Genomic DNA, 24,918 nt, shown 5'->3' on the forward strand with positions numbered 1-24,918 from the left:
TTCTTTGTGCTAGCTCGACCAAACCTGAGACCACAGTGCAGGATAATGATTATCATCTGTCTCTGTCAAGGACATTTAAAATCCACAAATAACAAACATAATTATATTTGATCATTAAAAATATGTTTTCACTTAAAAAAGCATGAGCACACTGGTGGATTACAGAAACATGAAAACTCGTTAACAGTAAAGTTAATTTAGGCGTAAACAAAGTGGCAAACATACTTAAGTAGAAGGACTGATGTTTGTGTTAAAATACCCTCTTAAAGCTTAAATACTGATTCAACTTTCTCCAAAGGTTGATTCTGTTCATCTGTTCGTAGCATTTTGTGAGAGAAACATTTCGTCACTCATCCAGGTGACTCCTTCAGTCTCAGCTGACAGCAGGTTTCAATCTTATAAACAGGTCATTTACATAATGACTGAAACCAGCCCACTGAAGGAACAAGGGGCTGGGAGGTCAGTTCCTTAATCTTAATTATGAAAATTCTCATGACCATTGATCAACAACCACTGATCAAAGATCAATGGCCGTGAGTCCCATTCACAGAGAGTTGGGGAATGGCTGCAATCACAGCATTGTAAGATGGTGACAGATGTACCCTTAGGCCCCCTCCTCCATTCAGAGATGGTCTTTCCCTTTTCACGTAAATGGCCTCCTTGACTCCGCCCTCAAACCAGCGTTCCTCCCTGTCCAGGATGTTACATCCTCATCATTGAAAGAGTGTCCACTGGCCTGTAGGTGTAAATAGACTGCAGAGTCCTGGCCTGACGAGGTGGCTCTTCTGTGTTGTAGCCAGAGGTTGTTTGGTTTCCCCGATGTATAAATCCTGGCAATCCTCCTGCACTTAACAGCGTACACTATGTTACTCTGTTTCTGTCGGGGGACCCGATCCTTGGGGTGGACCAATTTTTGGCGCAGCGTGTTTTGGGGTTTAAAAGCCACAGAGACCCGGTGTTTAGAAAAAAAATGCGTCTCAACTGCTCCGATACTCCTGACACATACGGGATAGCTACAGGTTTTCTCTTAGGCAGTGGTTGTCCTTCTCTCCTGGATCGGCTGGAGCTTTCTTTAGGAACCTTTCCAGCTTTGACAAAAGTCCAGCTGGGATAACCACATTTGCGCTACGTCCCGATGAACAGAATCAACTTTTGGAGATTTACTTTCCTGGATGATTGAGAATGCATCAAGACGTTCCTCCTAAAGTGTTATTCAGTGTTGTGACAGTCAGCTGCTTCAGCTGCTGCTGGGATGGGCTGTGGCAAAGAGAACAGAGAAAATCCAAATCAGAGTTTTTCTCTGAATTAAAAGCAAGGAAACAACAATATATTCTACATGGTGAAACTGATGGTTCATGGTGTTTGGGTCTGTTTTTCTGTATTCATGCAGATAAAGTGTAAACTCAGATGAATTATACCATCAAATGTTAAAGGAAAATATCAGGATGAGTGTCTGTGAGCTGAGAAGGACGTGAAGCGAGCAGTTTATCCCAGAGCTGAAGCTGCTCTGTGTGCAGAGATGAGCTCAGATTCCTGCTGTGATTGATCAACAGTCACAGAAATGTAGACTTGTAGTTATTACTGCAGTATGGTCACAGCAGATACTGATAAACATGTATTATGAGGATGGATGATCAAGTTTCTCACTCTCTCCTTTAAATCTCAGTTTTTTTCTTCTTCACAGTTTATCTGTTAATTTATTAATGAATAACACTGAACGAGTTTCTGTTATATTTCCCCTTGAACATCAGCTTATTAGGGCGGCATTAGGAAATAGCCCCCCTCCAAAGAATGAATAAATGAATGATGATAATAATAAAATGATTAAAAAGCAGAGCTCAGAGTGGTAGAATGGTCAAACATGGATCCAGGGGTGGTTCAACTGCATTTGGTGACGTGACTAAAGCAAATCTTTCAAATAATCCCACCATCAACGGGATGTTGTCTCCTTTACTACGGTTACTTTACTTGGTCACCGTGTGAATTTCTTTGAAATGAACCAAATTCTTTTATTTGTTGGTTGTTGCATATTTAACCTCTACAGTCAGGAAAGGAGGAGATGAGGCCTCAACAATGTTGGGTTGTAGCTGTGGTTCAGGTTAGAGTGAGTGTCCATGGAATAAATGTAAGTCAGTGAACTGGAAACATGACTGTGTTCAAACTTTGTTTTCCTTTTTATAATGAGTCTAATCAAAGGTGCACAGAAGTATCTCCACTTTGACTTTTCTGTGTCACCATCAGAGCTTCTGCACAGTGTGGAGAAAGATCCAGAAGCAGAGCTGGACTGCAGACAGCCAGTCAGAGCAGCTGTGTACAAAGTAAGACTGAACATCTGTCTGCTGATGGACTCATTTCTGAAAACTGGACTTCTTGTGTTGTTCAGACATTGAAGAGTTTTCTTTCTCTTTAGTCTCATTGTTTTTCTTTCTTTCAGCAGATGTTGGTCTGCAGGAGGTTTTAGATGAACATAAGATCAGTCTGAGGAGGAGATGTGAACGTGTGACTGAAGGAAGTGATGAAACAGGAAGTAGAACCCTCCTCAACAGGATCTACACTGAGCTCTACATCACAGAGGGACAGAGTGAAGAGGTTCATACCCAACATGAGGTGAGGCAGCTGGAGACAGCTTCCAAGATGGACGCCCTCCATGACACTCCAATCAGGTGCCAGGACATCTTGAAAGCCTTACCTGACCAACAGAGACCCATCAGAGTGGTTCTGACCAACGGCGTGGCTGGTGTTGGAAAAACTTTCTCAGTGCAGAAGTTCACTCTGGACTGGGCAGAGGGCTTGGAGAACCAACATGTCAGTGTGGTGGTTCTGCTTTCATTCAGGGAGCTGAACCTGATCAGAGATGAGCAGTACAGTCTTCTGGAGCTGCTCCATGTTTTCCATCCAACATTACAGAAGGTCACAGCAGAGAAGCTGGCTGTCTCTCAGCTTTTGTTCATCTTTGACGGCCTGGATGAAAGCAGACTTTCATTGGATTTCACCAACAGGAAGCTGCTGTCTGATGTCACACAGAAGTCATCAGTCAGCCAGCTGCTGACAAACCTCATCCAGGGGAATCTGCTTCCCTCGGCTCTCGTCTGGATAACTTCCCGACCTGCAGCAGCCAATCAGATCCCTCCTACATGTGTTGACAGGCTAACAGAAGTACGAGGCTTCACTGACGCCCAGAAGGAGGAGTACTTCAGGAGGAGATTCAGTGATGAAGAGCTGTCCAGCAGAATCATCTCCCACATGAAGACATCCAGGAGCCTCCACATCATGTGTAGTATCCCAGTCTTCTGCTGGATCACTGCTACAGTTCTGGAGCACATGTTGACTACAGAGCAGAGAGGAGAGCTGCCCAAGACCCTGACTGACATGTACTCACACTTCCTGCTGGTTCAGACAAAACGGAAGAAGAACAAGTACCATGAGGGACATGAGACGAGTCCACAGGAGCTGACGGAGGCTGACAGGGAAATTCTTCTGAAGCTGGGGAGGCTGGCGTTTGAACATCTGGAGAAAGGAAACATCATGTTCTACCAAGAAGACCTGGAGCAGTGTGGTCTGGATGTGACAGAGGCCTCGGTGTACTCAGGAGTTTGTACAGAGATCTTCAAAAGAGAGTGTGTGATCTTCCAGAAACCAGTCTACTGCTTTGTTCATCTGAGCATTCAGGAGTTTCTGGCTGCAGTCTACATGTTCCACTGTTTCACCAACAGGAAGACAAAGGTGCTGAAGAACTTTTTGGGAAAAAAATACAAAGAGTCCTCTCTGGTTGATTTCCTTAAACGAGCCATGAAGAAATCCCTCCAGAGTAAAAATGGCCACCTGGACCTGTTTGTTCGCTTCCTTCATGGCCTCTGTCTGGAGTCCAACCAGAGACTCTTAGTAGGTCTGCTGGGTCAGACAGAGATCAGTCCAGGAACCATCCAGAGAGTCATCAACAACCTGAAGAAGATGAACAGTGATAAAATCTCTCCTGACAGAAGCATCAACATCTTCCACTGTCTGATGGAGATGAACCACCTCTCAGTACATGAGGAGATCCAAGAGTTCCTGAAGTCAGAGAACAGATCAAAGAAGAAACTCTCTGAGATCCAGTGCTCAGCTCTGGCCTTCATGCTGCAGATGTCAGAGGAGGTTCTGGATGAGTTGGACCTGCAGAAGTACAACACATCATGGCAGGGACAACAGAGACTGATTCCAGCTGTGAGGAACTGCAGAAAGGCTGGGTGAGTCCAGATGTGATCATTAACATCATTAATCAGTGTAGGTTAGTAGTTTAATGTTGAAAATAAAATCAGATTGTAAGCACAAAGTGTTTGTGTCCGTACGCTGCAACCTTCCACACCATTCCTTTATTGTACAGACTCAGCAGCAGCTCCATGGATCCCAAATCCAAGAGTGGAGAACAGATTTGAAGTGTGTCACATCCATGCAGTCACAGCTGTTTCCACCATGTTTCCACTGATATTAATCCTGTTCAATGACACGTTTCATATCAGTGAATATGTTCTTTAGGACGTCCACTGACATGTTTAAGTGTCCTGCTGGAAATCACTCAAATCATCCATGAAATCCATGAAAAATCCTTTTAGTGTTTCTAACTTCAGCCTCTGTCCTCTCTCTCTCTCCATCCTCCTCACTGCTTCTTTCACTGATAATCACACAAACATCGTATTCAGCTACAAAATAACACAATAATATCATCTGATGATCATTATTATAAGAGCAGGATCCATATTTGATATCAGAGTAACACACTGCTTGGTTATGTACAGTCATCATCAGTGACTGTGGGTCAAACAGAAGCTCTCTGATTGGTTGCTGACCTTGGTCACCTGTCCACTCTCACCTGTTTGTGTTTGCTCTCTCTTTGCTGTCTCCATCCTCTCTCTCCCTCTCTGTCTTTGTACGTCACTCAGGTCCAATGGAAACAGTGACATTTACAAACCAATCAAAGACAAACTGATCCATGTCAGGTTATAACAATATTCAAAGTGAATACAGGCTGCTGCTGGACACAGACAGGTAACATCATTTTGACTTGCTGTCACCTGGATCTGGACTCATAAACACTGAAGCCCTGAACAGGAATACAAATCATTTTCTGCCAACTAGCGACACAGCAGCAGATAATGGCTCAGAAAGCTAAAATGAGCCAATCATTTCTGTGTTTAGTTCCCCTGAAATCAGATCTGATATCAGCAGCTCTGAGTTCATTCATCATTATTGTCCAGTGATGAGATTTCTGCTCCGTTTGGTAACAGTCAGCAGGTTTTTCCTGCGTGTGGACGTGAACAGTCGTACCTGACAGCAGGTAGCAAACAGAGATCATATTTCCAGCTGGAACTCTTCACTGAGCTGAACTCATTCAAAATGTTCTGGAGTCAAAACAGGAAACAGTCCAAATGTGTGTCTTCACTCTGACTCTGGATCAGATCTCAGTGACAGACTGTGGACATTATGGAAGCCTAAATGTGACACCATCTTCCTCCTTCATCTGCAGATTAAAGCCAAACAAAGATTCTCATTAAAAGTCTGCAGGTCTGAGAGAGACTCAATCGTTGTGTCATGTCAAACACAGTAAGAGGAGCTGAAGCACAGATGTGAAGAGCAGATTCATCAGATTATGACCTCACTCTGTTTTGTCTTTGTAACGCTTAGTTATTAAAGGACTAGTTTATGTCAATGGATGAATTTACTGACTGACGCACAGAAGAAATAGTTCTTTATGGAGCCTAGATGGTGTGAATGATGAGACCAAAGACTGCAATGTCTTGTACCAAAAATATATTGAATAAATAGGGGAAAGGGGAAATGGAACAAAATAATTAATACAACACACAACGTAAATGTCCACAATTAAATAATAAATCAATGCTGTGATTTTTTCTGTACAAGAGTCCTTTTGCTAAGAGTCCTTTTCTGTTTAAAGTTCACTTTTAAGGTATTCCTCCTTGGGGTCCAGCTTCATACAAGGGGGAATATGTCCGTAATCCAAAGACGGCTAAGTGGGGGAAAAGAGGGGAAAACAAAGGATGGTCCTACCGGCTCGCCACTTCAATATGAAGAAGATCAATTCAAAGGGGAAAAAAACCTGACCGCTGAGTTTAAAGTTTAAAGATGAATTGAGGAGAGAAAACGCTTTGTTTTCCAATACCGCTCTAAATGCCATAAACTCACAGCCACAGCAGGAGTCGAACCCGGAAGTATCCCTCCACAGCCGGTTTTCAGAGTTGCCGCGACGTGAAAGGAGCCAATCAGAAGAGGGACCTCAAATCAGCTGACGTGGGTCATGTGACAGGCAGTAGTTGATATGGGTTACAGGTTCCCCCCTCGATCTCATGTACGTCCCTGTACATGGTGGTTGGGTCCGGATGACAGGTTGTTCAGTGGCAGTAAGCAGATGGTCCTCTTCATCCTCCAGTGCATGAGTAAAGGCAGTGGTTAAGCCATGGACTAGTGCCTGAATACTCTTCAAGATGGGCTGACCAAGCGTAGAGTATTGTAACCGGTCCAGGGGTTTCCTGGTCCGAGTTGATGTTCTCAGAGGTTCTAGTTCAGAGCTGGAGGTGTCAGAGTTAGATGGTAGATCAGCAGCAGAGGACATACTGGACTCAGTCAGCAATTCAACATTGGTAGGTTCAGCAGAGGACAGACTGTCCTCTGATTCCACAGTATCAGGAGCTTCCTCCTTGACGGGGGTTTCTGAGTCAGGGGTGTCGCTCTCTGCTGGCTCAAGAGAAGGCAAAGGGAGCATAGCAGGTTCACAGACTGGTGTATCAGATGGTAAAGGTTCAGTGGCTGGAACGGCGGATGATGGTTCTGGCAGATTGTAGACAGTGGTGAATTGCAGAGGCTCTGAGACAGGATCATACCATTGATGCGGTATCATTTCATCCTCATCGTCTGACTGAGGTTGTGCACAGTCCTCATCAGAAAGGTTGAATGACTGCTTCCTGGTTGGTTTTACAGTTGTTCGGCTGGTTCTAGTGGAATGTGGCAAGAATCCACATGGTAATAGGAGATCTCTGTGTAGAGTACGAATCGGTTTGGATTTGTTCTCTGGTCGGACAGTGTACACTGGAAGATTTTCTGATCTTTTTACCACCACATAGATGTCTGGTTCCCATTTGACTGCGATTTTGTGTTTGCCTCGGAGTTTCACATTACGTACCAGCACCCTGTCACCAACGTCCAGTTCAGAGGGGGTGATATGTTGGCCGAAACGGCTCTTGTTCCTTTCCATGAGCTTCTCCGCATTGCCAATGGCAATTTTGTAGCTCTTTTCTAGATTTGACTTCAGGTTCTGGACATATTGCGAATGAGTCGGTTGATTGCCGTCCACAGGCAGTCCAAAGACCAGGTCAATCGGGAGGCGAGGTTGTCGACCAAACATGAGCTCATAGGGTGAGTAGCCAGTAACATCACTCTGGGTGCAGTTGTATGCGTGGACCAAGGGCTTAACAAAATCTTTCCAGTGAGTTTTCTCTTCTGTGGTGAGTGTTCCGAGCATATTCAGGAGTGTTCTGTTAAAGCGCTCGACTGGATTTCCTCGTGGATGGTATGGTGTAGTTCTTATTTTGTGAATTCCAGCCATTTTGCAGAGTTCTTTTATTGTGCGTGACTCAAAGTCTGGTCCTTGATCACTATGTAGCTTTTCTGGGATACCATAATGAACCAGAAAATTGTCCCAGAGACATTTGGCGACAGTCTTTGCTTTTTGGTTTGGAGTGGGGACAGCGACAGCGTACTTGGTAAAGTGATCTGTTATTACCAGGATGTCTTTGGTTCTGCTCCTGTCGGGTTCCAGTGATAAAAAGTCCATGCAAACCAGTTCCAGAGGTCGATAACTTCGAATGTTCACCAGGGGTGCCGCTCTTTCAGGTAAGGCTTTCCGTTTGGTGCATCTCTCACATGTCTTCACTTTATTCCACACATCATTGGCCATTTTCGGCCAGTAGAATCTTCGACGTACGAGGTCAAGAGTACGTTCGATGCCCAAATGACCCATCTTGTCATGCAGTTCTGACAGTACTTCAGCCCGAAATTTCTGAGGTAACACTAGCTGGTGATAGAGCTGGTCCCCAACTTGCCGCCTCCTCACGAGAATGGCGTTTTGGAGCTCCAGGCGATGTTGGTCTTGGAGTAGAAGGGGCAGTTCTGGGAGTTCATCCCGCAAGACGGGAGGTGGGCTTTCCCCAGTCTCTAGCAGCAATATGACATGCCTCAGGGTCTGGTCTTCCCTCTGTCTCTCAGCGATTTCAGCATTTGTCAGCTGAGGAACAACAGGAGGTGCAAACTGAGTGTCGTTGACGAAGCTGTCAGGCAAACTGTCGGCATGGGCAGTTAGTGACTGGATGAGTGCGGTGGTGGACATCTTTTCAGCCATACTATAAACGAGCTGCCGGTCACAAAGGGCCTTGACTGTGTGTTGATCGATGGAAATTGAGGAAGACTGACCCAGATGATGTTGGGCAAATCAGAGAATTCTCTCCCTCTCCTTTTGGGACATCTGGTCATTGGAGAGCTCTCCATGTGGCCTGCGAGAGAGAGCATCAGCATCTGGATTTTGCCTACCAGATCTGTACATGATTTTGAATGAAAATGTGGAAAGAGCAGAGAGCCAACGGTAACTGGTCGCATCTAATTTAGCAGAGGTAAGTAGATAGGTGAGTGGGTTGCTGTCAGTAATGACAGTGAAGTTGGTGCCGTAGAGGTAGTCATGAAACTTCTCCGTCACAGCCCACTTGAGAGCCAGAAATTCCAGTTTGTGAGCTGGATATTTTGACTCACTCCTCGACAGACCACGACTCGCATAAGCAATCACCTGGTTTTGTCCTTGTTGCTCCTGGTACAGAATAGTTCCTAGCCCAGTAGAACTAGCATCTGTATGGAGAAGGTAAGGCTTCTGGGGATCGGCGAAAGCAAGTACTGGTGCTGTCGTGAGTTTTTTGATAATGGTGTCAAAGGCTTGTTGACATGCAGGAGTCCAGCGACTGGCAAGTGGTTCCTTAGGATCCAAATATTGCTCTCGCTTGAAGGTAGCTCTGAGTTTCCGCTGTGATGGAGGATATCCAGCAGTAAGGTCATGCAAAGGTTTAACGATGTTGGAGTAGCCTTGGATGAACCTACGGTAATATCCTGCGAAACCCAGGAAAGAGCGAAGTTCTTTAAGATTCTTTGGAACCGGCCAGGTCTTAAGTGTCTCGATTTTATCTGGATCTGTCTGTACACCATCCTTTGACACAACATGCCCCAGGTATTTAACGGATTTCTGGAAAAACATGCACTTTTCAACTGAGAGCTTGAGTCCAAATTCCTTCAAACGGTGAAGGACTTTCAGTAGTCTCCTCTCATGCTCTTCAAGTGTCGGTGCAAAAATAATCAAGTCGTCAATGAAGACCAAGACTTCTTTCAAGTTCATCTCTCCCATGCACTTTTCCATTAGTCGCTGGAAGGTACTGGGTGCATTTGTGACTCCCTGGGGTATTCTGTTGAACTCATAGAATCCAAGTGGACATACGAATGCTGTTTTGCTCTTGTCTTCCTCCTCCATTTCAATCTGATAATAACCAGATTTAAGGTCAAGGACTGAAAACCATTCTGATCCAGAGAGAGCTGTAAAAGTATCCTCCAACTTTGGCAATGCATATGCATCTTTGATGGTCTGCAGATTTAGTTTCCGGTAATCAATGCAGAGCCGCACACTCCCATTCTTCTTTCGCACCACGACAATGGGTGATGCAAAAGGTGACTCTGACTCTCTGATGACCCCAGAGTCAACCAGCTCCTTCAGGTGTTGGCGCACAGCATCCAAATCTTGAGGATGGATTGGTCTTGGGCGCTGTTTGAAGGGAGTAGGGTCAGAGAGCTTGATCTGATGTTTCACTTTGTCGGTTTTCCCGAAGTCAAGGTCGTGTTTTGCAAAGACATCATGGAGGGCATTTAACTTCTCAGTAATACGACTCTTGCATTCCGGTGTTAAGGGGGAGTTACCAAAGTTGAAGTTGAACCCAGAAGTCACAGGGTTAGGAGGCATACTGTCATGACTCCTTTCCTGACACTGAATAGACTGAATGGCACTGATCTCCGCAATGATGGCTTTGGCTGGGAGGGTTACATCATGATCAGACTGGTTGCAGATTACCACAGGTAAGTGGTATGGCTGGTGAGAAGGGAAATCCATGACACAAGACGGGACCATTAAGCCACCTGGCAGAGGCGACGAAGTTGGATGTTCCACCAACACAGCCTTCTCGGCCTGGAGGCAGCGTCCGCAAATTAACCCCTCCAAGGCAACAGTTTTTCCAGCTGGGATGGTCTGTGGTCCATCAGTGTGCAGCTTGATGATTCCATGATGGTTACTGTTGGCCAGTCTGTATCGATGCTCAAGGATTTTCAGCACCGTTCTGTATCCATGTGGGGCTGGAATGGAGGGTTGTTGGTCTGAGAATGCTCTCTCATATGCCAAGTCCAGAGTGTTTGTACCAATCAGTATTGACGGCTGTTGGGCCGAGTGGACATCAGGAACTACCAGGGCAAGTGTGTCAACAACTGTGGTGGAACCCAAGAAGTCGGGAGGGAAAGTGACATTCAGCTCCACATAACCAAGGTATGGAACAGCTTGGCCATTTGCTCCTTCTATCTCCAGTAGATTTTTCAGAGGTTGTATCTCATGGTCAGAAAGATAATCATGGTGGAAGGAGTGAGAGATGGTGGTTACCTGAGACCCAGTGTCTAACAGGCAGTTGAATACAGTTCCTCCAATCGTGACCTGTGCTGTGCTTCTGGTTCCAATGAGTCCTTTAGGCAATGTGATGGAACGTCCATCCTGCTTGTAACTGGGACATGGGTCGATTGCAGCCTCCGTCTGTCCCTCCACAGAGACTGCCTCTAGTTTGACGATTTGTTATTGCTGTCCCAAGCCTGCTGTCTTTTTTCAAGTTGTTTCTTCTTTTTCAGAACCAGTGTCGGGTTCGGAGGGTTGGCGCATCCTGCTGACATGTGCCCATCCTCTCCACATTTAAAGCAGTAGCCTGCTCTAGGCCGGGAACTGGTTGCACTGCTGCTGGGTCTTGGTTGTGCTGATCTGAGTTGAGGTGGTGCTGGCTTGGAGAATTGAGATTTCTGTGAGAGAAGAGCAGCCATTTGACTCTGCAGTTTCTGCATCTGTTGCTTCAGCTCATTAATAGCCTTGGTGTCTGAATGGCTACAAGCACATGTGCTCTGGGAATGAACAGCGGCACGAGGCTTCGATGCAGTTAGGTGCTTCTTCATGAGATTCTCCTTGGCCAGCTGTCTACCCTCCTCAGTTTGAAGCAGTAGGAGGAGCTCTGCAAAATATGGGGGATCGCTCCTCAAGTTCTCCAACTGTAGTTTGTTTATGATATCGCTATCCCAGCATCCTCGACAAAACTGCTTGAGTAAATGTTTGTTGAAGTCTGAAGACAAGATACCACCTCTTTTCATCACAGTGTTTAATGTGAGTTGTAAACGTTGCAAAAAAGCAGAGGGTTTCTCACCCGGATCCTGTAACGTATTCAGGAATTGAGCAAACAACTCTTCACCATCTTGTACTAAAGCAAAAGCAGAATCCAACACTTTTAAATAGATGGATGGAATTGTGTTTGAGCCCAGCCCTTTCACAACATCTGCTGCCGGAGGTAGCAAACTTTCAAGGATGCGACGAGTGATCTGTAGAGGTGCCAAATTTGGATCTGCTAACAGCAGTTCAATGTGAGATCTCCAGGTCTCATAATCTGTTTCGTTAGCTGGTTCGGGGATCTTCCCAGAGAAAGGACGAAGTCTGAATGCAGATACGGTGTCTGTTTTTACAACATGCTCCACCACTACCTTTTGTATTTCCGGGGGGTTCATTTCAGTCTGTGACAGTGAAAATCTTTGTGGATGTGGCAGTGACCCCTGTTGGTCAGGTGAGGGATTGCTGGTAGCCGTCTCAGGGATTGCGGAGTGTCCAGACAACGACCCCTGCTGGCCAGGCAGAGATGATGCAGGCTCCACAATTTGGACTGAGGCTCCATCTCCTAAGTCACTGTCTTGTTCCATTCCTTCCAGGTGCTCACTAATTTGTCCCATCATTTCCCGCAGAATATCTGGAAAATCCCTGCTGCTGAGGCGTGCAAGTTGCTTGAGTTCGCCGAGGTAATCTGCAGGGGTCCTGACTCCTGTGGCTGTGCATTCTGCGGCAAGCGATCTTACGCAAAAAGTCAAAGCCGAGTGATTCTTTGACTGATGAGTATATGGGAAAAACGTATTAAGAGCAGTTATCGCAGAACTATCACAATATTCAACGATCAGGTTTTTGTAAAAAACACTATTTGCGTCATCCACGAAAATAACCGTTTTTATACGACCGTATTGTTTCAAATAATCAAGAATTTCCTCATCTTTCTCAGTGTTCGTGGCACCAGAAACAATGACAGAATGTGCAACATTGACCCCACTTTCCTGAATAAACTTCATTTTCTCTTGTCGCGGACCTTATCAAAACCACAGAAAATACCGAACATCAAATTACATCAAATAACACAAAACAAAGCCCCACTCATTCACCCATCAGGCTCCTGGCTGGCTCGCCACGTGTAACGCTTAGTTATTAAAGGACTAGTTTATGTCAATGGATGAATTTACTGACTGACGCGCAGAAGAAATAGTTCTTTATGGAGCCTAGATGGTGTGAATGATGAGACCAAAGACTGCAATGTCTTGTACCAAAAATATATTGAATAAATAGGGGAAAGGGGAAATGGAACAAAATAATTAATACAACACACAACGTAAATGTCCACAATTAAATAATAAATCAATGCTGTGATTTTTTTCTGTACAAGAGTCCTTTTGCTAAGAGTCCTTTTCTGTTTAAAGTTCACTTTTAAGGTATTCCTCCTTGGGGTCCAGCTTCATACAAGGGGGAATATGTCCGTAATCCAAAGACGGCTAAGTGGGGGAAAAGAGGGGAAAACAAAGGATGGTCCTACCGGCTCGCCACTTCAATATGAAGAAGATCAATTCAAAGGGGAAAAAAACCTGACCGCTGAGTTTAAAGTTTAAAGATGAATTGAGGAGAGAAAACGCTTTGTTTTCCAATACCGCTCTAAATGCCATAAGCTCACAGCCACAGCAGGAGTCGAACCCGGAAGTATCCCTCCACAGCCGGTTTTCAGAGTTGCCGCGACGTGAAAGGAGCCAATCAGAAGAGGGACCTCAAATCAGCTGACGTGGGTCATGTGACAGGCAGTAGTTGATATGGGTTACATCTTCATATACATTCAGTCTGTGTTTATAATGCAGATTTTCTGCTTTTATAATAACACATTTTATATTTTCTATCATCACAGACTGACTCAGTGTCGACTCTCAGAGTCTCACTGTGAAGTTGTGGCCTCAGCTCTGAAGTCCAACCCCTCCCATCTGACAGAGCTGGACATGAGTAGAAACTACAACCTGCAGGATTCAGGTGTGAAGCTTCTGTGTGCTGGACTGGAGAGTCCAAACTGTCGACTGGAGACTCTGAGGTGAGTTCACTGACTGCGGCTGTTGTTGTTTTTCTATATTTCAGGTCTTTGATTGATGTTTGAAACTTTCTTTAGTTCCTAAATGTTCAGGATGTGTCTAAAGACAAATGTGAAGAAGTTTGAGTGCTTTCAGAAATGTTGTCTTTCCAAACGACTGAACAACAGTTTTTCCTTTTGGCTCCAAACAGAAGTGACAGACTTGAGCAGGGTTCATTTAAAGGCTGACAGAAGTGGAGTGGTGACGGGGAGATGTTTGACAGGACAGTGTTTCAGCCTCCACAGGTTCATGTTGTGCTCCATCAGTCAGTGAAGATGAAGTCAGTGCTGATGAGGCTGTAGAGTGTGTGAGGGATGTGAATGAGGATGATGAAGATCTGATGATAGCAGATAAAAACAGGCTGCAGAGACTTTGAGCCATACAGGGCACACAGTGTGTGTACAGAACAGCTGAAATCATTATGGAGGCCTCACTGGGATATGGAAGCATCACAGTACAGCTTCAGTGAAGCTTTAAAGTCGCTGATATGAGATGAGAAATGAAGCAGCCAGAGCTTTTTCACGAGTGGAAATCCACTGTGACTGTGAGCTGCTGCTACAGCCTCCAGATTAGCCAGCAGCTCATCCTGCTCAACATTGTCTCACCAACTTTAATGGAAGTGTGATGTTTTCAGCTGGAGTGATGGTCAGGGTGGCCTCCCTCTCCTCTTCTTCTCCTCTTCCTCTTTCATTTGTAAAGCCACTTCTGCTGCTTTCATTCATTTGGAAGTCCTGTAGCTGAGTTTGGGAGAGACTAACAGCCTCGGCAGCAGAGGGGAGAAAGGCTGTAACACCACCACTTTACTCTGTTCTACCTGTCACATCATTTTATCAGGAAACAAATATGCTCATGTTTTTACTATGTTTGTCTTGAAGATGTAAGAAGATCACATGGTGCTTTTTATTATTGTGTTGGTTTGTTTCCTGTCTCTTGGATGGAGCCCAGCTGTGCGTGGCCCCTGGGCCTGTGGTCAGAGTGTGTGCTGGATAATCCGGCCCAGGATGAGGCCAAACTGACATGGGATGAAATGTCTGTCACATAATTGAGCTTAGTGTAGTTTCATTTCTGCACAATTTAAAAACAACCAAAACTTTGTTCTGTCTTTTCTATGTTATACTGTAGACTTTCTTTGATACTGTGTCCAAAAGGAGCAGCTTTTACTTTGAAGGGGAGGCGTCTCTGTTTCCTCTTCAGGTTGGATGATGGAAGCAAATGAGTGTGTGATGTTCTTTCAGTGTTGCACTTTGTAGACGGTCCCTGAGCACTGGTCTCACAGCCAGCTGCACATAGAGACCAGTGTTGTTAGTCCAGGTCAGAAGATGACTTGTTGGAATGAAAATGAGCTTGTAGTTTGTCTGCTTTAATAATGTGACTGGTGTCATGGTTCGGATTTTGAGGAAGAGACAAACGACTGAAAAAGTCCATAGTGAGTCAATAAAGTATTTTATTAAAAAACACACAGTGCCATACAGTGTGGGAAGAGCCGGACTTCTTCTTCGTCTGCACAAAGACAGAAAGCTTTTATAGTCATTATGACGTCAGAAGAATTCCAGAAGAATTCTCCTCTCCTTCCTCATGCCCTTCTATGGCTAAGGACAACAACATGTTCCAGATGTTTCCACTCATGTTTCTGGGAACCTAACCAATTTGTGTATACAGTGTGTGTATTTTGTGTAATTGTTGGTCCAGGCCAACAAGAGTTTGGTGTCCTTATCTGACTTGGGCTGCCTGGAGCTACAGCTAAGCTGGTGCAGGATAAGAGTATTGTATCTATTGTATCTGTGTTTCATACTGCGTGCTCTTGATCATATTGATGATAAACTGATGATACGTGATGCAGATTAATTAAGTAATGATGAAATAATGACAGTGCATGTAAATGATACCAAAGTAACAGTAAAATAACAGGTTTTCCTCGACATCTCCTCCTCTTGGGCTCGCTTGCGAGTCCAATCTAACAAACAAACACGTTATAACCCTTATCAACCCCAACATCCTCGTTAGTTTCCAATTTTCCCCACAACCCAGCTGTCCTTTTAGCTTCAGACTCGAGTCTCAGCCTGTCACGCTTCAGGCCTCTTTGCCACCTCCTCTTGGAGTGAAGAAACGCCCTCGGATTCTTCTTTCTTCAACTCGCCCAGGTAGACTACAGAGTGAGTCAGCCACGTTGCAGAGGATTATTCTGCCTCTGTTTTACCACCCGTGTTGTGACTTGGAATGAGCTTTTCCCTGAGCTCCCCTCTGCTCATTCACTTTGAGACCACTGGAAGCAGAACTATTACTTCCGGAGCTTGGCACGCTCCCTCCATCCCTCCGGTTTTCATGTTCCAATGCTGCTGAAGGTTTAAGGCAGGGCATGTTACTATGCGAAGGATCCTCTCCATCTCCTGGAAGCTCAGTAGCACAGCTCTCGGTGCCATTTCCGCTCACGTCTCATCCATGCACTCCCCGAGACCTCATTGTTCTGGTGTCTACTCCTTTCTCTGCAAGAGACAGAAAGCCAACACATCTCCCTCGCTGGCTCTCCTAACCTAATGTTGTTGACTTTGTTTATTCCAATCCTATGCTATACCTATGTGTGTAAGCGCACATGCATTTAACCCTCTGCACTTGAAGTCAATACCTCCAATATATCAATCCGATCCGTTGTCGGATGAAGCTTTTGACCTTCACAGACTAAGTGCCAGCTCCTTATAAGCACATTTGCAGTGTGTGTGTATAAAAGTGAACAACAGACATCAAAACAAATTGGGCATTCTTAATTCTAACTTCCATTGAAATGTAGTACTCAGTTTCTGATCATCTAATTATGCTTCTCACTGGTTCTCTAAATTGTCTAGAAACCTTTAATTTTGCCATACCTAAATTATTAAAACACAAACGAAATCATAGACCCCTTATATAGCTTTTTGCCTTTATGAGCACAATTCTATAATGAGCAACAACCTGCAATATGTACAAAAAATCTTCATGGTTACACCTGCAATTAAAGATCAGATGCATTTTATATCCGTTTTAATTCTTCCTTATCTAAAACCTCAGTTTTCAGGTTAGTTTTAATTAGTCTCAATTAATAGTTCTAGTTGTGTTTGCAATCTCCCCACTGCAAACTGCACAAGAACATAACACATCCTCTCTAAAACACTCTCCCGCCAACCTGTAACCCTGTGTAAAAACATTAGTCAGCAGTTACATGTTAAGCTCCTTTAACTCCCAATTCACCTAAAAAGCAACTCTGTTAAATCAAACACTTATTTACAACCACCTGTAAATCATAACAGTAATAAAAGATTCAGCACAACAGACAAGTATCATGTTCAGGTTTTCTCCGACCATTAAATCACTATTATTGCCGCAATTTGTTTTATTCACACTTGGGCAATGTTACTCCACTTGTTTATCATTAAGAGCCCCCTAATGGCCAGTTAGTGAGCTCTACGTTAAACTGTCCACAAATTGATTATTTGTTATTATTGCTTGTTTTATTATTATTCTTTGTTTTCATGTCACTTGTCTGTTTTCTACTGCACCCTCCTCACGCATTCTTAACAAAGCAAAGCAAACATTAGCAGCACATTGACCGCGGTCAGCGATCCACATTCCAGAGGTGCTATAAAAAGATTTCCTGTAAAAAGAATCACACTGTTTTCAAGACAGGATATGTCTCCCACAGTTTAATAACATCACCAACTCATAAACCTATAAACACAGTTTCTTCACACATCAGCCCAAAAACCCTGTAGTAGGAAAACATTCTTAACAAACATTAACCCCTTGTCCAATTATAAACCACATATTCAAAGCACATCAAGCCCCGTCATGCTGTAGAGAAGAAAATGAAAATGTTAACGCTGCGCAGGTGTGTAAAGTTAAATCGTCATGCAACCTCAGATGTCGCTGTCATCTATCTACTCCTGTAAAAAGAAACACATAGATTCATCCACCCTTTTGTTCTATCTAGGTGGAGGTTGTGTGTGTGAATGCAATATCTGTTCTGTAAATTATATTATTAATTCAATAGTCATGATGATTATTATTTAGCAAATAGCAGTAAAATAATTTCCCTGCTCCACACTCCCTCTCTCGCCCTCTGGAACACCAGAGGTCGCAATACACTGTGTCCTCGCTCTGACCCTCTCTTGTGGTCCAGAGATCTTCTGCAAAGGAAACAAAACCCCATTTCCACTTTAATCAATTGAGTTTAAGCATATAAGCAATTACTCCTGCATAGATTTCATCATAGCTAGATGCTGCCTAGAAACAACTCCTGTGTGTTAACACTAACTTCACTTTAACCTCACATTTCCTATGTTATAACCTGTTTTTGATATAACTCTTTTATTTCATTTTGCTCCTTTTAATGTAAAAATACCTTCTAATTCTAGTTTACCAGACTTAACCAAAATATATGCTTTCCTTCCTCTTTGGTCCGTCTTTAAATTCAGTTAAAAGCTAAACGAATTTGAGGCCTTTCGCCTGGAATCAATACTCTCATGTGTGTTTGTGAACTCTAAGATTTGTATACAGCTTTAAAACCACTGGCACTGTATCTAATAAACAAGATTCAGTTCACTTTACCCCTTTAACCTTAACATAAAAATAACAGTTCCTGTTTTACCATATCTAAATGACCAAAAACCCAAAAGTCATGCAATGATCCTAAATTATTAAACCCTAAACTCCCCTTTTATTTTGACACATTTCCTTTATTTTGACACTCTGCCCACAACATACTATAATCCCATAATATAACCCCACTCAATAAAACAGAAACTTTCTCTAGTAGAAACAAATTGTTTGTCCACATTCATTCACATGCAGTCACACCATATGTTGCTAATAGTGGAGCCTCCCGCTTCGGATTCTCCACCCTCAGCAAGATGAGCTCATTCATTTTTATTTTCCATAGGAAAATAGTTCCTTATGTTTTGAACTGGATTGACTCGCTACAATCCTTTTAAACAGGGACTTACGACCTGATGAGATCCCCACAGGTAGCTTTCCCCTTGGCCAGTTGTAATCTGGAAAGCCCACCTTATATTTGCTCTTCCCGAGAATTTATCAGCGCTGTTATTCACTCTTGCAGGCCTGCTTAGAACAAAAATCAGAAAAAGAGAGCTGATTATTAGCTCTTGAAAACACAAAAAACAAAATCACCTGACAGGTTTTTCTCTAAGTGCACTGTTACAAAAATAATGGGCCCCTCTCAGACATGTCCATGTGTCCTAAAACTCCCTCTATTAAAAACAAAAAACAAAAACAATGCCACCCTAACTGACAGAATCAACCCATCACCACTACAACCTCAAAAACCTTAAACACACAAGTATTGCCACCACATAATTTCACCTCCTCAATACACCGAAAGTTTCGTTAAAACCACAGAATTTGCACACAACAATCATCCCCTTTATACACTTTAACATACTTAAATTCAACATAAGACATAAGCCCTTCACGACAACATATAATCACTAAACTATAAATTTCCTATCCAAATCTGCACTCCTCTTCTGTCTGCTATGCTTCCTCTCCTGAAAGCCACAGTCGCACACACACAGGAAGCTCCTTCGTCCACTCACTCCAGCTAATTTGCATACTGAGTCATATCTCAATGAGTTGCCGTAACAAGAGAAACATATGTTTAAACATTACCAACTTATTGAATTATTTTATTTCTTTCTACAGTGATCACTGGTTTTGATCACTCAGTACGAGAGCACTCCTAAGTCACTCTTTTAAAACTACTTTAATCACTTTTTCTTTTTTTTTCATAACTCACTCCCTTTGTCATATGGCTCCTTTGAATTATTCCTCAACTTCAAACTCAAATGTATTCTATTAAACATTCACCCCATTCTACCACTCATACAAATAGCAAGCTGTTCTTCATTGCGTATGTTTGTGTTCTTAGCCAGGTTTAATCAATGTCTATGCATTAATCTTTATGAGCTTATCCTTGTAAGGGTAATGCATTTTCTGCTTGTGTATGTGAATTTGCATATGTTGCTTTTGCAGAGTTTCAGACTCCTGCACATTCCTCCACTTAAGCCGTCAGTTTTCTTTCCCAAATTTGCTAACCCAAATTTTAAGTTCCCACCTTATTAACAGCATTCCTGGTCCTCAGCGATAAGTTAGGGCCCACTTGTCAGGTTTGTGGAGACATGGCGCTGTGAACAATTCAACCAGAAACTTGCCTTATCATATCCAATCATGTTAACCTGTAACTTTCTTCCGACCGCTGCATGTGGAGAATTGATCCAGGTCTGTTTCGCCCCTGAAGAAACACAACTAAGACATTTTATTATTATCATGAGTACTTAAACTACCTGTTTCCCCCTCTCTGGTCAGAAATACCAGCTTATGTCATGTGTACAAGTGTAAGCAGGTCTTCATTGCTTTTCCTATATGTTTTTGTTAATGATCAGTGAGTGTAAGCTGCTTTCTTCATTGCCTCTATATGTTATAGTCAGGTTTAATTCATGCATCATTTCACTGATTTCTTAATTCAAAACTATCTCACTTCTAATTTTTTCAGAAATAGTTTCACATATAACATTGTGTGTATGTGTGTTTTCCATTCATTCAGGTAATTGTCAGTTATTTTCTTTCTTTATTTTATCTTCTTTTGTTTACCTCTTTAGTTTTCTGGTGGACATCTCTAAACACCATCATGAGTTCAGGCTTTCATTTCAATCCAATTATACCCTGTATTCTTGCAGTCAAACTTGTCCGACTTCACCTCTCACTGGTTCCTGTCTTCTTCTCTCAGTGTCCTTTTGTTGTCTTGAATTCTCCAGCAAACACAGCCCGTTTCTTCTCTGTTTCTCTTCAGTATTTTCCTTTTGGATTAAGTCCCAGCCTGAGTTTTTCTTTGAAGGAAGACTCTAATGTCCATTCTTATATTTCAGTACATAACTGAAACCGATTTAGTCGAGGAGGGTACTTGCACTTTCGCCGTCCATGTTTCCTCACGTGGTTTCTTCTTTTCTGTTGATACTTTCAGTTGTCTCTTCAAGATTACTCCAAGCATGGCAAATCTGACAATCAGTGTCCAGTGCTTTCCCAGCATTCCACTGTCCAGCCTGTAATTCACAGTGCATGCTTCCATCTTCCATGCTGGTGGTCCCGTCAGTTTGGTTTCTGTGTTAACGGTTCAGTTGCACTGTCTTTTGGCTGCTTGTAAATTCTTCTCAAGTTCACGATGTTCTATTGGTCTTCATCAGGAGATTAATTAGTGTGAATGCTTGAAAAGCATTCAGAGTATTGTTCTTCTAATCTTTATTAGTGTGAATGCTTGAAAAGCATTCACAGTATTGTTATTCGAATCTTTATTAGTGTGAATGCTTGAAAAGCATTCACAGTATTGTTATTCGAATCTTTATTATTAGTGTGAATGCTTGAAAAGCATTCACAGTATTGTTATTCTAATCTTTATTATTATTATTATTATATATTCCGTACGTTTTTTGGCATCTCACTCCTTCAAAACCGTTCAACTTAGAAAAACCATTCAAACACCGTTAGATTCCTATTCTTTTGGACAACACTGCTTCTATTTTTCATATTTTTAACATTTATATTTTTAATTTTATTCAACTTTATTCAACAAAAATTTATAATGTATTTCAATGGGGAGACCCTTCAAATCCTCATTCAACTTACTCATTTTTAAACTCTTACTACTTCCACATACATTGACATAGAGCCACCATTCAAACTTTAAAACGAAGACAAGACATTCAACTATTCAACTTGTATTTATCTTTTCAATATCTATTATACTTTTTCTTCAGTTCCAGTTTAAGTTTCATGATGTTTTTTCACCCGTTTCAGAGTTTATAATGGGTGTGTATGGGATGGAATGTTGGGGCTAGAGTGAGGCAGCTCAACTGCTAGAGTGAGAGGAGCAAAAAAATTAATCTTAAAATCTTTTTTAAAACTGCTGCTGTGTCCGCAGCGTTTGCTCTACAGGTATGATTTTACCCTCAAAACGTAGCCATCGCTGTCCTCTTTCATCCAATGTGTTTACTGTTGTCCTAGGTGTTATGGTTCTTTCGTAAATGTCACCAATGCACAGCCTCCTCCCTCCAACTCTTCCATAGACTCTAATGTTAAAATGGCTCAGAAGGTTCGTTTGAAAATCAGAAGAGCATGGTGTCTTTCCACTGCCACCACGTCCATATAATAAACTCCACAGGCATGAAAACTGAGAATTCAGTAGACTAGAAGCTGCTGTCGCTCACGGTGAAAGAATTTTGTCAATACGACTTTTACTTTTCATTTGGGAACGATTTGTTTCGGCCTGACTTTTCTGTTCATTTTAAGCAGCAAAAGTGAGGCGCATGTCTGTGTACGTGTGTATGGAGCCATTGGGTGCGGTCACTATAGCAACCAGGCTCACACCTGCCTGCTTAACGAGCTCTGCCTGTCACTGCACCAAGATTCATCTTAAGCACTTCTCTTTCAACTGCTGCTGTGTCCACAGTGTTACAGCCATCATTTTACCCTCAAATTGTCGCCATTATTGTTCTCTTTCCAACACCGTATCTTTCAAAGCTCAGGCATTTAAACTTTTTAAACTGTGTGGATCAAAGTGGAGGGATCACATTTGAGTCATTCAGTGATTCAAAGAATATGACCTTTTAATATTCATTCAGATGTTTTCTTCCTCTAAATGTTCTTTTCTCATTTCTTAGGGTTTTCTAATTTACATTTAAAACATTTTCAGTTTTTTTCCAACTCCTTCTTCTGTGTAACCTTCAGCTTTTAGCAGTTCAGCACCTTTGTTTTCAGGTTAAATTCGGGTTTTTTTTGTTTTTTTTTAATCTCATTCAATATTTTTAACTCAAAATTCAGCAATTAATTCATTTCAGTGCATACATTCAGATTCAAGCATTCACACTGCAGTTTCTTCAGAAAATGCACTTTCTAGTTATTATTATATATTCCGTACGTTTTTTGGCATCTAACTCCTTCAAAACCGTTCAACTTAGAAAAACCATTCAAACACCGTTAGATTCCTATTCTTTTGGACAACACTGCTTCTATTTTTCATATTTTTAACATTTATATTTTTAATTTTATTCAACTTTATTCAACAAAAATTTATAATGTATTTCAATGGGGAGACCCTTCAAATCCTCATTCAACTTACTCATTTTTAAACTCTTACTACTTCCACATACATTGACATAGAGCCACCATTCAAACTTTAAAACGAAGACAAGACATTCAACTATTCACCTTGTATTTATCTTTTCAATATCTATTATACTTTTTCTTCAGTTCCAGTTTAAGTTTCATGATGTTTTTTCACCCGTTTCAGAGTTTATAATGGGTGTGTATGGGACGGAATGTTGGGGCTAGAGTGAGGCAGCTCAACTGCTAGAGTGAGAGGAGCAAAAAAATTAATCTTAAAATCTTTTTTAAAACTGCTGCTGTGTCCGCAGCGTTTGCTCTACAGGTATGATTTTACCCTCAAAATGTAGCCATGGCTGTCCTCTTTCATCCAATGTGTTTACTATTGTCCTAGGTGTTATGGTTCTTTCATAAATGTCACCAATGCACAGCCTCCTCCCTCCAACTCTTCCATAGACTCTAATGTTAAAATGGCTCAGAAGGTTCGTTTGAAAATCAGAAGAGCATGGTGTCTTTACACTGTCACCACGTCCATATAATAAGCTCCACAGGCATGAAAACTGAGAATTAGGTAGACTAGACATGGCTGTCGCTCACGGTGAAAGAATTTTGTCAGTACGACATGTACTTTTCATTTGGGAACGATTTGTTTCGGCCTGACTTTTCTGTTCATTTTAAGCAGCAAAAGTGAGGTGCATGTCTGTGTCGTGTGTATGGAGCCATTGGGTGCGGTCACTATAGCAACCAGGCTCACACCTGCCTGCTTAACGAGCTCTGCCTGCCACTCTGCCAAAATTCATCTTAAACACTTCTCTTTCAACTGCTGCTGTGTCCACAGTGTTACAGCCATCATTTTACCCTCAAAACGTCGCCATCGTTGTTCTCTTTCCAACATCTTGTCTTTCAAAGCTCAGAGATGTAAACTTTTTAAACTGTGTGGGTCCAAGTGGAGGGATCACATTTTCTTCATTCAGTGATTCAAAGAATATGACCTTTTAATATTCTTTCAGATGTTTTCTGACTCTAAATGTTCTTTTCTCATTTCTTAGGGTTTTCTAATTTACAATTAAAACATTTTCAGCTTTTTTCCAACTTCTTCTTCTGTGTAACCTTCAGCTTTTAGCAGTTCAGCACTGTTGTTTTCAGGTTAAATTCGGGTTTTTTTTATCTCATTCAAGATTTTTAACTTAAATTTAGTAATTAATTCATTTCAGTGCATACATTCAGATTCAAGCATTCACACTGCAGTTTCTTCAGAAAATGCACTTTCTAGTTATTATTATATATTCCGTACGTTTTTTGGCATCTAACTCCTTCAAAACCGTTCAACTTAGAAAAACCATTCAAACACCGTTAGATTCCTATTCTTTTGGACATGACTGCTTCTATTTTTCATATTTTTAACATTTATATTTTTAATTTTATTCAACTTTATTCAACAAAAATTTCCCATGTATTTCAATGGGGAGACCCTTCAAATTCTCATTCAACTTACTCATTTTTAAACTCTTACTACTTCCACATACATTGACATAGAGCCACCATTCAAACTTTAAAACGAAGACAAGACATTCAACTATTCAACTTGTATTTATCTTTTCAATATCTATTATACTTTTTCTTCAGTTCCAGTTTAAGTTTCATGATGTTTTTTCACCCGTTTCAGAGTTTATAATGGGTGTGTATGGGACGGAATGTTGGGGCTAGAGTGAGGCAGCTCAACTGCTAGAGTGAGAGGAGCAAAAAAATTAATCTTAAAATCTTTTTTAAAACTGCTGCTGTGTCCGCAGCGTTTGCTCTACAGGTATGATTTTACCCTCAAAACGTAGCCATCGCTGTCCTCTTTCATCCAATGTGTTTACTATTGTACTAGGTGTTATGGTTCTTTCATAAATGTCACCAATGCACAGCCTCCTCCCTCCAACTCTTCCATAGACTCTAATGTTAAAATGGCTCAGAAGGTTGGTTTGAAAATCAGAAGAGCATGGTGTCTTTCCACTGTCACCACGTCCATATAATAAACTCCACAGGCATGAAAACTGAGAATTCAGTAGACTAGACATTGCTGTCGCTCACGGTGAAAGAATTTCGTCAATACGACTTGTACTTTTCATATGGGAACGATTTGTTTCGGCCTGACTTTTCTGTTCATTTTAAGCAGCAAAAGTGAGGTGCATGTCTGTGTCGTGTGTATGGAGCCATTGG

The 24,918-nt window shown here is 42.2% G+C and overlaps 3 protein-coding genes across 4 annotated transcripts in view; all 3 read left to right on the forward strand.

The window, feature by feature from the left end:
* The window catches only part of LOC308403394 (NACHT, LRR and PYD domains-containing protein 12-like), a 1,254,170-nt gene that overhangs the window by 91,516 nt on the left and 1,137,736 nt on the right, over positions 1 to 24,918 (forward strand). The window lies entirely within an intron of this gene.
* LOC308403425 (NACHT, LRR and PYD domains-containing protein 12-like) overlaps positions 1 to 24,918 on the forward strand; it is a 646,283-nt gene that overhangs the window by 85,192 nt on the left and 536,173 nt on the right. Inside the window, exon 2 of one of the 2 annotated variants that reach the window (XM_080892828.1) lies at positions 13,359 to 13,535. The exons of the other annotated variant lie outside the window; for it this stretch is intronic. Within the exon in view, the coding sequence (XP_080748954.1) occupies positions 13,359 to 13,535 (177 nt within the window). The remainder of the gene's footprint in view (positions 1 to 13,358; positions 13,536 to 24,918) is intronic. 2 annotated transcript variants of the gene reach the window in all.
* LOC308403548 (protein NLRC3-like) overlaps positions 1 to 24,918 on the forward strand; it is a 229,665-nt gene that overhangs the window by 64,733 nt on the left and 140,014 nt on the right. The gene's annotated exons all lie outside the window — the stretch shown is intronic.

Source organism: Rhamphochromis sp. 'chilingali' (assembly GCF_963969265.1).
Source record: "Rhamphochromis sp. 'chilingali' genome assembly, chromosome: 1".
Taxonomy (NCBI): domain Eukaryota; kingdom Metazoa; phylum Chordata; class Actinopteri; order Cichliformes; family Cichlidae; genus Rhamphochromis; species Rhamphochromis sp. 'chilingali'.